This window comes from Artibeus jamaicensis, unplaced genomic scaffold (assembly GCF_021234435.1).
Source record: "Artibeus jamaicensis isolate MK-2021 breed Jamaican fruit bat unplaced genomic scaffold, CSHL_Jam_final contig_387, whole genome shotgun sequence".
Classification (NCBI taxonomy): Eukaryota; Metazoa; Chordata; class Mammalia; order Chiroptera; family Phyllostomidae; genus Artibeus; species Artibeus jamaicensis.
Window position 1 is genome coordinate 42,778,508 of NW_026521812.1, and position 16,798 is coordinate 42,795,305.

The 16,798-nt window shown below is 38.2% G+C and overlaps 1 protein-coding gene across 1 annotated transcript in view; it reads left to right on the forward strand.

The window, feature by feature from the left end:
* ME1 (malic enzyme 1) overlaps positions 1 to 16,798 on the forward strand; it is a 163,927-nt gene that overhangs the window by 53,379 nt on the left and 93,750 nt on the right. The window contains exon 4 of the mRNA XM_037143815.2: positions 15,247 to 15,322. Within this exon, the coding sequence (XP_036999710.2) occupies positions 15,247 to 15,322 (76 nt within the window). The remainder of the gene's footprint in view (positions 1 to 15,246; positions 15,323 to 16,798) is intronic.

Here is a 16,798-nt window from a genome sequence, read left to right on the forward strand (position 1 = left end):
CCTTTTTCCCCCCTTAAATTCCCTCCCCTCTCTCCTCTGGTCGCTGTCCCCCTGTTCTCTATTTCAGTGTCTTTGTTTTTATTTTGCTTGTTTGTTTGTTTTGTTGTTTAGCTTCCTGTTAAAGGTGAGATCATATGGTATTTGTCTTTCAACACCTGGCTTATTTCACTCAGCATAATGCTTTCCAGTTCCATCCATGCTTTTTCAAAGGGTAGGAGCGCCTTCTTTCTCTCTGCTGCATGGAATTCCATTGTGTATATGTACCACAATATTTTGATCCATTCATTTACTGCTGGGCACCTAGGTTGCTTCCAACTCTTGGCTATTGTAAATTGTGCTGCTATGAACATTGTGGTGCATAGGTTCTTTGAAATTGGTGTTTTAGGGTTCTTAGGATATAATGCTAATTGTTTTGTGTGCAGGAGACTACAACTTAATGGCTATTTCTCCATGTTTCTCTATCCTCATTTTAGCCTCTGCTTCATAGCTCTAGGTATGTCTCATTTTCCTCACTATTATTTCATATTCAAAGAACTTTAGTTTGTCCTATCAGATATTTCTGGAGTCTTTGTTACTGTTCTCTTTATTGAGTGGGAGTATCAAGTAAGCAAATATTACCCAAGGGATTGAACACAAAGGATATAAGGTTAACTTTTTTTCCTTCCAAATTGAAACTGTAGTTTTTTTCTCTGACCACACAGTTGGAATAATAGTGATATGGATTGAGAAAGACCTAAATATGGCAGTTACTTATTTTTATAACTTGCAATATCACAGAAAACTTTGAATATGTCTACAATTTTCCTAAACATATTCATTTTAACATTTAATAGCCTTTACAAATGCAGGCCTGAGTCACTTGCATTTTATCTAAGTTGTTATTCATGGCTGAAGTTTAAAAAATGATTCTTATAATCTTTGCAATAATTTTTTGAATCATCACCAGAGGATTTTTAGAGAGAAAGAGAGGAAGGGAAAGAGGAATGGGTAGGGGGGAGAGAGAGAGAAAGAGAGACAGCAAGACACACACATCTATGTGAGACAGATGCATGGATTGATTGCCTCCCGGATGCACCATGACTGGGAATTGAACCCCCACCCTAAGTATGTGCCTTGGCTCGGAATGAAACTCAAAACCTTTATGGTATATGGGACAATGCTCCAACCAACTGAGCCACCTGACTAGGGCTGTAATAATTCTGTACATACTTTTAAATTCTTACCTTCTTTCTTCATGTCTTTTGGTTTACATCCTTTAAAAGCTTTTTCTTTATGGGTTTCCTTTTAAAATATTGAATCATGTTTGCTGTCTTTTTTTAAGACCCCTTCTCTTTCTCTCCCTCTCTCCTTCCCTTCCCCTCTAAAGATAAATAAATAAAATCTTTAAAAAAAAAGTTCTCTATAATTAGTTTAAATGAAAGTTAATTTGATTGAAATTATGTAGGACTTTATGATAGATATAATGACCGCCAGGTTTTGACCTAAGGAAAGAATGTTCCTTCTTCTAAAACTGAAAAACTTTGTTTTGTATGGCTTTCATTTCTAACAGTAGTAGATTTTCTTGCTCTTTCCTGATACAACCTTTTGAAATAAGTGAGAACATCCTTTCCCAAGATACTTAGAATTGAACTCCTAGTTCTGGCCAAGATGGAGGTGTAGGCAGAAATGCTTTGGTTCTTTACATAACCAAAAGAAAGATAATTACAAATTTAAAAACAAAGAACAACCAGAACTGCCATAAAATCATTTGCATGGAAGTCTAACAACCAAGGAATTAAAGAAACATTCATCCATCCTGGTAGGAGGTGGGGAGATGGGCACCCGGGGCAGAGCGGACACGTGACAAGGCAAGGCAGTGGACCATGCAGGTGATCCCACATTTGGGTGCAGATAAGGTGGGAGGAGCAACTCAGGAGTGGGGGGCAGCAAGACAGACTGAGCAGCCCTGGGTTCCAGCATAGGAAACTAAAGACTCAAAACCCCTGGGTATAAGAATATTTGTGGGGGTTACGGCAGCAGGGGGAACTTCCAGTTTCACATGAGAGTCCGTTGGAGAGGCCCACAGGGTCCTAAAACGTATACAAACCCATCCACCTGTGAATCTGCACCTGAAAGGGCACAATCCACTTGTGGGAAGCAAGGGAAGTGATGGAAAGTGGGACGAGGGCAGAGCAAGTGCCGTTGTCCCCTCTCAGACCCCTCCCCCACAGACTGAACCACAACACAGCAAAGAGGGTTGCCCCACCCTGGCAAATACTTAAGGCTCCACCCCTTACCATGTAACAGGTGTGCAGAGACCAAGAAATATGGCCCAAATGAAAGAACAGATCAGAACTCCAGAAAAAGAACTAAATGATGAGGAGATAGACAACCTATCAGATGCAGAGTTCAAAACACTGGTAATCAGGATGGTCACAGAACTGATTGAGCTCAGTCCCAAAACAAAGTAAGAAATGAAGGCTACCCAAAGTGAAATAAAAGAAAATATACAGGAACCAATGGTGAAAGGAAGGAAACTGGGACTCACATCAAAGATTTGGAACAAAAGAAAGAAATAAATATCCAACTGGAACAGAATGAAGAAATAAGAATTCAAAAAAATGAGGAGAGGCTTAAGAACCTCTGGAACAACTTCAAATGCTCCAACATCAAAATCATAGGGTGCCAGAAGGAGAAGAGGAAAAGCAAGAAGTTGAAAACTTATTTGAAAACATAATGAAAGAAAACTTTCCCACTCTGGGGGAGGAAGTGGATTTCCAGGAAGTCCAGGAAGCCCAGAAAGTCCCAAAGAAATTGGACCCAAGGAAGAACACACCAAGACACATCATATTTAAGTTACACAAGATTAAAGATAAGGGGAGAATCTTAAAGCAGCAAGAGGAAAGGAGAGAGTCACTTACAAAGGAGTTCCCATAAGGCTATCAGCTGATTTCTCAAAAGAAACCTTGTAGGCAAGAAGGGGCTGGGAAGAAGTATTCAAAGTCATGAAAGACAAGGACCTACATCCAAGATTGCTCTATCCAGCAAAGTTTTCATTTAGAATGGAAGGGCAGATAAAGTGCTTCCCAGATAAGGTAAAGGTAAAGGAGCTCATCATCACCAAACCCTTATTATATGAAATGTTAAAGGGACTTAGCTAAGAAATTGAAGAAGATAAAAAGCTATGACCAGTACAATGACAACAAACTCAAACTATGAACAACTGAATCTAAAAAATAAAAGCAAAACTAAGCAATCAATTAGAAGGGGAACAGAATCACAGAAACAGATCATGTGGAAGGTTATCAGTGGGGAGGGAGAGGGAGAGAATGGGGAAGAAAGGTACAAGGAATAAGAAGCAGAATATGTAGGCACAAAATAGAGAGAGGGAGGCTAAGAATAGCATAGGAAATGGAGAAGCCAAAGAACTTCTTACTTCCATGGACATGAAGTAAGGTCGGTGGAATGCTGGAGGGGGGAGGCAGGGAAAGGGGGCATAAAGGGGAGAAAATATGAGACAACTGTGATAGCGTAATCAATAAAATATACTTAAAAGAATTGAACTCCTTTTTTTTCATTGAGTGAACATTCTATGTAGACTTTTCAACATAGAAAAGTTATCGGTAGTTAAATATAAGTTTAAAATATATTTATATATTGTGCACACAACAGAGAATAGGGAATTTGTGTGTTATGAAATGTCTGAAACAGTAATATCCGTACAGGATACTAGTCATGTATATAAAGGAAGCTGCCAGCCCAGATCAATGGGCATGGCCTGTGTAGAATAGATCATGTTCTTAAAAATATTTTTGTCAACAATGAATGTATAATAATCACCATATTACCAGTTTGTACTAATAGACTGAACAAGAGTAAAGCAGTACATATATTATGCTTATTGAAATATTCCTTAAAAATTATCACTAATTGTGGTAAAAATACATACTGTAATGTTAATAATAATTAACATTTTTCTCCTTAGAAAACAGAAGGTTTTTTTTCTACTAGCAATTCAAAAATGAAACATGTTATCTTGAACTTCGGAACAAAAATATTTTCATTATATGAAGGCAGACTGTACATTCACACAAAAGAGGAAAATAGGATCATTAACTTGTAGGAAAGTTAAGGAATTGCTTTAAAATGGTCTGATTAGCCAAAGCTCTCTAAAAATGATGTTTAAGAGACCATAAAGCATACATCTCAAGTTACTTCAGTTTATATGTAGAGTGCCTATAGTATGTTTGGTATCAAGAATAGAAATGAAGGTTCCAGTCACATGTTCCCTTGGGTTACCAAGAGTCCATTTCCAATAGGTTTTGATTTGTCACTTGTTATCCCTTCTTTTTCTTTCTTTCTTTTTTTTTTGATCCCTCTTTTTCTTCAGGTAATGACTCACATGACCTGATACTTAGCTTTGTGCCTAAAACTACAAGGAAGAGTGGGGGGGGGGGATCACAGGAGAAAATTCTATAAAGGATATATATCTGTTTTTACTTTTAAAAACATCTGCTTTTTTTGGAAGGAGAATTTCTCCATTTAACTTTCTTGTAGTTCTGCTGATAACTAGCAGGTATTGCAGAGGAGAATGAAAATAAAGAAATCAAATCCTTTGTTGCAATCTCAGGACTGAAAAAGACAATATTGTAGGCTCAGCTACTGAAATACAGGTTACTGATTAGTCTAGACTAAGTTTTCTTTACTGTTTGTAAATTATTGAAACTAGAGAAGTTAACTAACAGGTCTAAGGTTTCATAGCTGTGAGTAAAACTCTTATTCCTATCCAGTTCCCTTCTCTAGTATGAAGCCAAAAAAGTGTGATATGGCCCATTCATTAAATTGTTAGGTGTGTTCGTTATGTAGACTCATGTCCTAAACTGTGAGATCAGCATATGGAGCTTATTATGCCTTAACTCATTACAAGGTAATGTATCAGTAACTTCTTTGACATTAGAGGACTAAATGCAACAAAATTGGAAGTGTGTAAAGGCCTGAAAAGTAGTAGAATAAATAGTTAAATATCAATTCATAATGCAAAGTGATTGGAAATAGTTAAGCAGATAAGCAAGCTTATTAATGTCTTTGTACAAATCCTTAGTATATGGTTTTTGTGCTATAGTTCTACAACTTTAAAGATTTATTTTCTGGTAAGGAAAGAGTGTCAAGCCAAGAGGAATTTCAGAGAAATGATTCCCAAAAGGTAATCAAATTATATCTCTACATCCATCCTCCTGTCCAGTCTATGTCTACCTCTCCTAAATCTCAGGCCTTTTTCTAGGCAGTTGATTTATTTCCCCAATTCCCAGTGCTCCTACCTTGATCATTAGCACATGGCTTTTCTTTTTCCCCATGACATATGTTGAGCTATTTGTGTTCAGATTGGCCCCATACCTCTTATCTGTTGTTAATAGCAAACCCCGACAGGTCAGGATCTGGTCACCTGAGCTCTCCCCATCTTCTAACCTCTCCCTGGTCGCTGGCTGTAGATCAAATGGTTTTGCGTGCCCCTTTATGCTAGTAGTTAGCAAGAGGGTTTTTTTATTTAAAAAATTTTTAATTGTTGTTCAAGTACAGTTTTCTGCCTTTTACTCCCATCCCAGCCCACCCCCAGCGCTCCCCACCTCCCTCCCATTTCCACCCTCTTGTTGTCCATGTGTCCTTTATACTTGTTCCTGTAAACCCTTCCCCTTTTTTCTCTGAAATTTCCTCCCCTCTCCCCTCTGGTCCCTGTCAGCCTGTTCTCAGTTTCAGTGTCTTTGGTTATATTTTGCTTGTTTGTTTTGTTGATTAGGTTCCTATTAAATGTGAGATCATATGGTATTTGTCCCTCACTGCCTGGCTTATTTCACTCAGCATAATGCTTTCCAGTTCCATCCATGCTGTTGCAAAGGGTAGTAGCTCCTTCTTTCTTTCTGCTGCATAGAATTCCATTGTGTAAATGTACCATAGTTTTTGGATCCGTACATTTACTGCTGGGCACCTAGGTTGCTTCCCACTCTTGGCTATTGTAAATTGTGCTGCTATGAACATTAGGGTGCATAGGTTCTTTTGGATTGGTGTTTCAGGGTTCTTAGGATATAATTGTAGCAGTGTCTCATAGTGAAATACAAGAGGCACTAGGTGTCAGATGGTAAGTTTTTGTTCTATCTCTGCCACTAAGTAGCTGTTCAAACTTGAAAAAAATCACTAATTTCTCTTCTGATCAAAGCCAAGTGTGTTTGCTTTTACTTCACTTCTCTTTTTTTTAAAAATGTGAAGTAAAATTATTTTTTGAAAAAAGTTAAAATCTAGGAAATGTATAAAGACTAGTTACAAATACTTACATGTCTATCATTTAGAATTGTCATTTGTTAACATTCTATCACATTTGATTTTTTAAACATTAGTGATAATACTGAAGTCTCCTTTGGCCTACTTTCTTATTCCCATCACCTTCACCCCTCCTCAAGGCAATTATTTAGCCATTCCCCACTGGCCAGAAATAAAATATATTGTAACACTAGATTAGATGAACATTAAGTTATAATAATGTAGTTGTCATTACTAAATTAAACTCTGAAAAGGAATTGTTTTTTCTTTCAAATGTATGATTCTTTTACCTGTGTAAATGTTTTGTTTTCTACCATAATTTTTTGGATATTACCATATCATATCTGTATCCTTATAAAAGAATATTGCTTTTGTCTTCTTTGGAATTCTAAAAATTGAATTATACTAGCCAGCATAGTACCACCATATGGAAGAATGTTGCCAGTCTTGGTAGTCACTTTTGATTTCTGGAAACTATAGCCGTCTGTGATAAATAGCCATGCAGTGCTACTTGGGTCACAGAAGTGACATTGAGCAACACATGGATAATCTTCTTGTATTTTCCCCGGTGTGCAGCACTGTGTCACAGTGTTACATGCATCTTAAATTAAATATGAATGTACGATAAATGATGGAATGAATATCTGGATTTCACTTTCTATTGTACATACATGCTATTTGTGTTAGTTTACTATTGCTGTGTGACAAATTAACATTAACTTAGCTTCTTAAATCATCATCCATTTATTAGAGTATAGTTCTGTCAGTCAGAAATCTGGCACTCTGTGGTTGGGTTCTATATTTAAGGCGTACAAGGCTAAAATCGAGGGGTCAGCCAGCCTGAGTACTAGTCTAGAGGCTTATAGAAAAACCTGCTTCCAAGCTCATTCCTTTTGTCAGAACTCACTTCCTTATTACAGTAGGACTTAGGTTCCTGTTTCCTTGCTGGCTTTCAGCTGGGGACGGCTCTCAGCTGCTTAGAAGTAGCTCTTGTTCCTTGCCATTGGGTTACCTCTCTCTAAGTTTGCAACATGTTCGGAGTCCTTGAACCTCTGATTTCCCCCTCTCTAACCAGCTGGAGAAATTCTCTACTTTTAAAGAGTGCAGGCTTACCCAGAGAATCTTTCTGTCTTCAGACCAACTACGTTATTGTCTAACATAACCGACTCAGAGTCAATACGTTTTAGGCACAGTCCTGGGGGTCATTCAGGATATGAACACCAGGGAGCTGGGGCATCCTGGGGACCATTTCAGAAATATCACTTGAAGACTTCTGGTCAAGATGGAGGCATAGGGAATAAGGCTCACCTCCTCACACAACCACAGCGAAATTACAACTAAAATGTAGAACAACCGTCACTCAGAACTGTCAGAAAATTGAGCTTTATTAATGGAAGTCCAACAACTAAGGAATTAAAGAAAACATAGTCATCCAGACAGGTAGGAGGGATGGAGGGACGGAGACACAGAGATGCGGAACTGGCTGGTCCAAAACCTGTGTGTGGTGGATGTAAAATAGATATCTCAGGGGATTCCACCAGAGCACCCAGCCCAGGGTTCCAGTACCAGGAGGGTAAGTGCCAATAATTTCAGGCTGTAAAAACAAGCAGGGGTTGATTTGGTGGAAAAAGCTGTGGATTCTCAGGTTTCTCCTCTTGAAGGGCCTCACACTGCCCACAGACTTACTCTGACTCACTCCCCCTGGGCTCCAGACCTGGGGCAGTGGCTTGAAAGGCACCAGTTACATGTCGGGAGGAACTGAAGTGTCTGGCATCAGGGTGAGAGTTACAGGACAGCTCCCTCCCAGACAGAACTGCAGACAGAGGCCGTTGTACTTTTTCTGAGCCCTCCCCACACAGAACCACAGAAGTTTTGATGGATCCAGCACACCTGGTTAAGTGCCTTCTTCAAGCCTAATTCTGCAGTGGGGCCTAAGGAATAAAGGCGGATGGAGCGGATGGATTTGTTTAGATTTGGAGGTTTTAAGAAAGGGTGTGATGGATAGGAAAATAGACAAGGAAGTTAAGAATGTTTGGCAGAATGGACAAAATCTAAATGAATAAAGAAGGAAATTCAATCAGAATAGACCGATAACTTGGAGGAAAAAATATAAAAGCAGATGTCAAAAGGCAGGACACATTAATGAGGTCAAAGTATAGTTATACCAGAATCGTGATATTTGGGAAAGTATGAAGTGGGATATTAGATCCTCATGTCACAGACTATACTGAAATTGTATATGGATTTAAGAAACTGAACTCATCCTAGGGGAAGAAAGTAAAATGATCGATGAGGCAGTATTTTGTATTTAAATGTAAGGAATCAGGATAAAAATCAGTTTGTTTCACTATATGTAAATGGAAAACAACAAATGTGAAAAATAAAAAAAACTAGCAAATTAATATTCAGAAGTGAGGTAAGCAAAGGGATAAAAATCCCTCATTTGTAAAGATGTGATTGAGGTTGGTATTTCTCTAGCAGAAGTTGATGACTAACTTTGCACATCCAGAACCAGGTATTCATGTTCCTCAGAGATGCCAGTTGCACTCAGGCTGTGCCCTCTGTCTAATTAAAAAGATTGGGGACCTAGCAGGAAGTGTTGAAGCCTGGACAGGGTTAAGAACACCCATGGAGCAGGGCAGCCTGATTCAGGGTGAGAGAGCGAAGAAAAGCAAAGGGGGCATCTGTGTGGGAGGGCGGAGCCAGGTGTCATGTGGGAGCCCCAGTCGGGTGAGGGGGGCATCTGTGTGGGAGGGCTGCCCACTCCAGAGATTGGAGCCTTAGTGAGGTGAGTGGGATGTCCACACAGGGAGGGGACAAGCTTGGTGTTATACAAAGAAGACTGATCTAATAAGTAAATACAGTAAACATAATAGGAGCTAGGTTTCTCACTATTGGAGAAAGTTAACAATATGAAAACCGAAGGGAGAACACTGGTGTGAATCCTGTGGCATTGAGTTGGAATGGGAAGTATTAATGTAAACTTACGTTTGGAGGTATAGATAGAAAAGACAGATAGATATAGGAATAAATAAATACATAATGTGTGTACATATATCTGTATGTATGTACATGCACACACGCAAACTGTGTGTACGTACTTACATTGACTTGGCCTGGGGATAGCAACACCCCAGTAACAATGCACACACTTAGCAGTCAGATCAAGATGTGATTCTCTGCCAAAAGGAACCAGAACTCCTTAGAGAAATTGCTAAATTCTAGGGCTGGGCCAGGATAAGTAAAAGATGAGCTTGAGGCATCTCACACCAGAAAGTAAGGAAGTGCTCAAGGAGTGGTGGGGGTACGTCAGAAGGACATAGACACCCGCTTGAAGGGAATCCCACTGGCAAAATCTGCAATATTTGGAGCATCAAATATATGTTTGCTACAGAATAAGACCTATTGAGTTAAATAAACATGAGCCCACATTTTAAAATAAAATATTGAAATATCCTTGATAAATAACTTTCTTGTCTAAACTTCTCATTTCCTAACTATAACTGTATATGTGTGTATATGTGGAGAATTAATATTTCATGTTCAACTCTATACTATTAAGTATGAATCTTTTCCTGTGCTGAAATATTTTTTGATATCTCAATAGGCTTCTGATCAAAGTGGCATTCCAGAAAGTTTTGCAAATTAGTCTCTCAAAATTGTTGACTTTGGGGAGATATTGCAGATCCTTAATTTATTGAGCTCTCTCTAAGGGGAGGCATTTTTACCACAAATGAATCTCTAGCCAGAGCAAGAGATTACAGGGGGTCAGATGGCTCTTTCACTGAAGTTGTACTCATATCTCTATAAAATAAATCTGGGTATTTCATTGATGTAAATTTTAGTGTCATTCATTGTCTCTCTTGTTTTAAAAAAAATACTGTTTCTAAGTAACACTTAAAAAACCTTGGCTAACAAACAAGATCCCAAGAAATATTATTTAATGTTACACTGCCAAGAACATCTTAGATAATTCCACAAAAATGCCTTATTTTAAAAAGCCCAAATTACAGTTTATTCTAATTTTACAATTATTTATTGAGATCTTGTTGATTGCATGGTTGGATATGTCAGGGATCCAAAAGAAATATGTAACTTATAATCATTTTTGAGAAAATAAAATAAATTCATATGAAAGAGTGAAAAAAAACAGGAAATGATATAATTTGGTGCCAACTTGGTAAATTAATGTTTTTGTTGAGTCAGATAGTCATCAGTAATCTGCCTGTAGCACTTACTATATCATACAATTTTTGGTTGCTTAGTAAGTCAGTAGAAGTCAGGGTTTATCTCACCATTTCTGCACTCACAGAAATGGACTTCAGAAGCCTTACTGGGAGCTCCGAGTCAGAGCTCAGGGCTGGACATGTGCAGTGTGCCTGTGCATGTTAGGTTAAACAAGGGAGCAAACGGGGGTCTCTGCACTGAGGGAACTAACTGGCTGCTCTTTGTGTATGTGTGTCCCGGGGGGTGGGAGGTGGTGGCAGGGAAGAGACAGTAAACATATGGAACTATAAATAAGATAATTTCAGATACTTAGGAGTATTATTCAGATGGTAAAAGTGTAGGGTGGGGGTGTTTCCACCACTGTCATCAGAGAAAGCCTGTCTGAGGAACGAAGGTTTGAGTTGAGGCTGATGATGAGAAAAATTAAGTAGGTGTTTATATGTACAGTTTGGAGCCCAAGTAGTGCTCTAGGCTGGAGGGGTATTTTTCTATGTAAAAGTGCCTTATCAATAAATAAAGAGAGAATGGTGGTAAAGAAATAGAAACAATGAGAAATCTTTGCTATGAAAGAGGAAGGTAGGGGACAAAATCCAGTCTCAAAAGTCGGATTATATCAGTGCAGGTTTTTATACCTAAATTAGACTGACCCACCGATGAAACTGATGGTGTAGCATCAAGACGGGATAATTGCAGGAATGAAGCCTTTCAGAAGAGGATGTGGGGCAGGATTCGGAGCACAAGTGAGAAGATGGCCTTGATTAGGGATTTTTCCCCGTATAATAGGAGGAAAGGCAAAGAATGCAAGAAAAAAAAAGATGCTGAGGCAGTACAGTGGAGAAAAGATCATCTTTTCAACACACAGTGCTGGAACAACTGGACATCCACGTGCAGAAGGATGAGTCTAGACAGACTTTATGTCTCTCCCAAAAATGAACTGACAGTGGATCACAACTCTAAATGTAAAACATGAAACTGTAAAGCTCCTAGAAGATAACATAGAAGAAAAGCTAGATGACCTTGGGCTTGGTAATGACTCTTTAGATACAACACCAAGAGCCCAACCCATGAAAGAAGTAATGGCTAAACTGGACTTTATTAAAATTAAACATTTTTTTCTTTACAAAAGATACTGTCAAGGAAATGAAAAGATGAGCCATATACTGGGAGAAAATATTTGCAAAATGCATGTATTATAAGAGATTATTATCCAAAATATTCAAAGAACTCTTAAAATTTAACAAAAGGAAAGCAACCCAATTTTAAAAAATGAGCCAAAGGGTATACATATTCTTTGTATATAGAATATAGAATATAGAATATACAAAGAATATGTATATACATATATAGCATCTCACCAAAAAATATACATATACAGATGGCAAATAAGCATATGAACAGATACCACACACTGTGTCATCAGGGAAATTCAAATTAAAACAACAGTAAGATACCACAACACACTTATTAGAATGACCAAAATCTAGAACACTGGCAACACCAAATGATGACAAGGTTATGCAGCAAATGGAATGCTCATTCATTGCTTGTGGGAAAGTGAAATGGTACGGCCCCTTTGGAAGGCAATCTGTGGGTTCACACAAAACTAAACACACTCTTAGCATAGGGTCTAGTAGTTGCTGGTGCAATAAGTCATGGATAGGTTCTCAGAAATTGTAACTGTAAGTGACACGCTGTATAATGAAACCATTAGGCATATTTTTGATCACGAAAAGATTACCAGACTTCTAAATAAAGGTCCTGAACATTTCTAATATTAAACATGGAAATAAATGTGAATATACGTGCATTTAAGGAAGACTAAAGGCAAATTAAGATAATTTTTCCAACCTGTTTATTCTATTTCAATGTCAAGGGGGGACCTGAGCCTCTCCCAACATTGCAGGGCACAAGGTGGGACCTACCCTGGACAGGATGACCTTCCATCACAGGGCACCCACACCTGCACTCACTCAGACGAGGACAGTTCAGACACACCAGTTCACCTAGTTGTGCACATCTTTGGGATGTGGGAGGAAAGCCTGGTTACCTGGAAAAAGCCCATGCAGACATGGGGAGAACATGTAAATGCTGTACAGACAGTGGCCCTGGCTGGGAATTGATTTTTTTCTCATCAATGTTGAACTAAACAATGTTATTTGAGGTTCTCCTGTATTTACCTGAATGAGTTGAAAAATTATGTTCACACAAAAACGTGTACACAAATGTTTACAGAGCATGTCATGATAAATTTGTCCAAACCCATAGAAGGTACAACACAAAGAGTGAACCCTAATGGTAAACAGTGTGCTCCGGGTGGTAATGAGGTGTCGGTGTCAGTTTCTCAGGTGTAACAAATATACGTTTCTGGCGGGGGACGTTGGTAACGGAGGAGACTGTACGTGTGTGGGGGCAGGGAGTACATAGGAAGTCTTTGTACTCTCGTCTTAGTTTTGCTGTGAATCCGAAACTACTGTAAAAAAAATAAGGCGTATTTAGATGAAAAGTTGCAGGTGGGTTAGTGAAGTTCATATTAGAAAGATGAGGGCGATACTTTCACCCTCGTGCATCTGTTTCTGTATGTGATTTAAGATTTGGTTATCCACTGGGAGTGCAAGGCAGACAGGTGCAGGAGAGGTGAGGGCACAGAGGTGTGAAAGGGTCCCCTCTGGGAGCGCTCGGCTGAATTTGCTGGGAAATCATAGTGGTGAACTGTATACAAGTGCCAGTTTGAAATTGGCAGCCACAAGTAGAAGGTGAATTTTAACTTTGTTTGTAATTTTTTAAATAACAATACCTAGATCAGCTACCACTTGTAGTGGGGATCCCTACTACCTAGACTTTAGTCTTGAAATACCACTTTCTACAAAAAGACCAGGGCTTCTTAGAGAAATGGCTCGTTTGGTATGGGGCAAACATTTTCAGGACAAGGCGGAATACCTTGTCATAACAGAGAACAAGAAAGTTATCAAAAAACTCCATAGTAATGTTAAAAGGGCTCAGGCAAGTCTTCTAATAGCTAAAAAATGGGACAGTTTGAGTTTCAATAAAGAAAATAACTGTAAGGATTAAGACAAAATATGTTTACATCCATGAGCTCATATGATCCAACACACCCACACCCACACACACTCACACACACCCTTTCTCTCACACACACACCCCTTAGTGGGAACTCTGAAGGATTCTAGCTGGCACAGTCTTTCATAAAAAAGGAAAGAATCAAGCACTTACACTTTTTTAATATAAACTGCAAACAGGTTAATCAAACACTAACCTGCAAACAGGTTAGTTGTGGTAAAATTTCTCTTTAAAGAAGCATTCTACCCAAAGTCAAGTGTTCTCCTGTCACCGTATATTTGACATGCTTTACCCTTCACGATCCCCAGTGGGCACACAATACAATATACAGAGCATGCATCTCAGAATTGTACACTTGAAACCTATATGATTTTATTAACCAATGTAACCCCAGTAAATTTAATTTAAAAAAAAAGAAGTGTTCCAGCTATAATGATTAATAGAATTGGAACATCACCATTTTGAATTAATGCATTTAGATATTATGCACTAGCAGCTGTTAAAATCACAAAAAAGAATACAAGATAGTGTGCATCTTGTAATAAGACTAAACCATAAAGTGTTTTGTAAAAAAAAAAAGAGAAAAGTCTGATTAAGCCTTTAGATTCAATTACCAATTTTCCAAGAAATACAGAGTAAAGGTTAGTATGTTAATCTGTATGGATGCAATCAGCAAAATCCAGATTTGGGATACTTTACAGACAAACAATAGTATGTGGGGATAGTTTATTGTTTGGGTGATTAAACTAGATAAACTACGGAAATGATGCCATTAAAAGTCAAGGAGACTTTTATATTGCTCTTGAGAGAGGAGTTATGATTGAGAGGAAGCACAGAGAGGGCTCCTGGGCAGCTGCCAAGATTTTCTCTGCTCCAGTGGGAATTATTTACAAGGGTGTGGTTTTCCTTATAACAATTCAGTAAGCTGCAATACATTTGTCATACGTTTAACAATACTAAAGTAAAACTTCTACATGAGTTTGAGAAATTAAAAAAATTTTGTCTTGATTTTTGAAGTTACTTGTTAGGCTTTAATAGAAACTGGGAGGCTTGGGGGTGAGAAGTGTCAAAAACTTCAGTTGAGAATCCAAGTAACAGCATTGCAAACAGCAGCTGAGACCACACACCGAAGAACCAGGTGCGTCCCACATGAAAGGATGCTCAGCATTATCAGTCACTGCAGCCGCTGGCAACACTAGCTCCATCTCCACGCCTGACATCTTCTCGCATCTAGCCCATTGAATGAACGGGCTAGATGCCCAGAAGTGCTTGTTGGCATGTGCTTCATGTTGTTCTTCAGAGGGCTTTTGTACATGTTGTTTAATGAAAGACTGTAGATGAATCTATAAGTGGGATCAATATATGCTATTTAAATTCTCTGTATATAAAATAATAAATGTTTCTTTAATTAAAAATACTTAAGAATATGTAATGCCAGAATGAATGTACTTTTATTGTAGATGTCACTATATTGTTTAAAGTAATTTCTTCCTTACTTACAAGATTTCTATCCCTTGGTTGCCTAAGGGAGCAATTTTCACTAGTTTGAGAAAAATGGAGATACATCAAACTGATTTGAAAAATTTTTTGAATGTTCATGATAGTCTGACAAATCTGAAGTAAATTAAAACTACCTTTTTTTTCTTTCAGAGGTCTTTTTATTAGTATCCATGATCGAGGTCATATTGCTTCAATTCTTGATGTGTGGCCAGAAGATGTCATCAAGGTAAGTCATCAAATTTTCCCACTAGGGCACATTTGTTATTTTTCCTGCCAGGTAATAAATTGACAATTATCATGTCTGTAATTAAGTAGTATTCACTAGCTTTTCTAGTAAATTTCACCTAATTTATGTCCCTTTGATTTTTACATAGTGGATTGGCTTTATTTTGATACCATTTAGATACCATTTCCTCATTTTTTTGAGCTCCTGGTAATTTCTTAGTATTTTATTCATTTTAAGCAGTGATAGATGTTGGGTAAATGTTGAATAAATGTTGCAGTTGTGTCTGAATTTCTTTAAGCACACTCCATTTTCATATTAATCATTTAATAAGAGGAATCAAAAACTCTGTTAATTTCCTTTATCATTGTGACCTGAGGTAGCTCTTCTGACTCCCCTCTGTGAGTAAACTAAAGAAAATAAAGTAATGATATAATGACATGTCCTGGCTTTCTTTCTGAGACACTTTACTTGGATTTACGCTTGCAATTATCACGATAATTCAGTGAGGAAGGAAGGCGCAACCTAACAGTGGGCTACACAGCAGTGCCAGGCGGTGGTGAGGGGTGAGTGCAGGCCGCAGGCTGGTGGTACACTGCCTGCCTTGTCTGAGGACAGTGAGATGTACTGGGCCCCCACCTTGGCCCCTTTCCTCTTTCTGTTAGGTGCTTAGCAACTGTGTGGTATCTTTTAGGATTAAGATTGTATAAATGGATGCCTTTTAGTGGTACAAAGGTACTGCCGCTGTGACCTGAAATGTCACTCCATTAAGGACCTTTCTTCTTTGAGCAGCTGGGGCTAGAATCGGCTCACTCTGTTGTTGAAGGCTCATGCCAGGCAAACTGGTAAAATGAAATGTTTTTTTACTCTTTTCAGTCTTCCCAGGTTTCTCTCTTTCTCCCATCAAAGTTGCTTACTCAGTTTTTCTTCCACTTTGTAGTCTGCACTGTCCACAGGTCCAGTTTTTAGGAACCACCCTAAAATATGCTAATTCTATAAAGTATAAATGTCTCATTCTCTAAGAAAAATGACACTTAACATTTAATCAGGACTCTAGAGAGGACATTAAAAATTGAATCAATATAGGAAATATTTCCAGGGTAGAGAGTTCTAATTAATATTCCTCTAATCCTAACAGCCTAACAGCGAGGCAGTAATCTGTCCCTTGCTTTATGTTCTTCCCGCTAGCTGATTAACTTTATTAATAGCCTGTTTTTATCCTTTCATCTCTTAATATTGGATCCTCACTGATATTCTTGATCCTAATTATACATACTATAAATTAGAAGCCTAGCATAGTGGTTAGCACATAGCAAGCACTTAATAAATGGAAGCTGCTTATTGTAATAGAATAGTGAAAAATGAGATATAGTCTTGACTTTGTAGTTGAAAACACATGTGAGACAGTGGCAATCAGTTATTAGACAATATATAATCAGACTATCTGGTATAAATTATATCACTGTGTTCATTTATTCA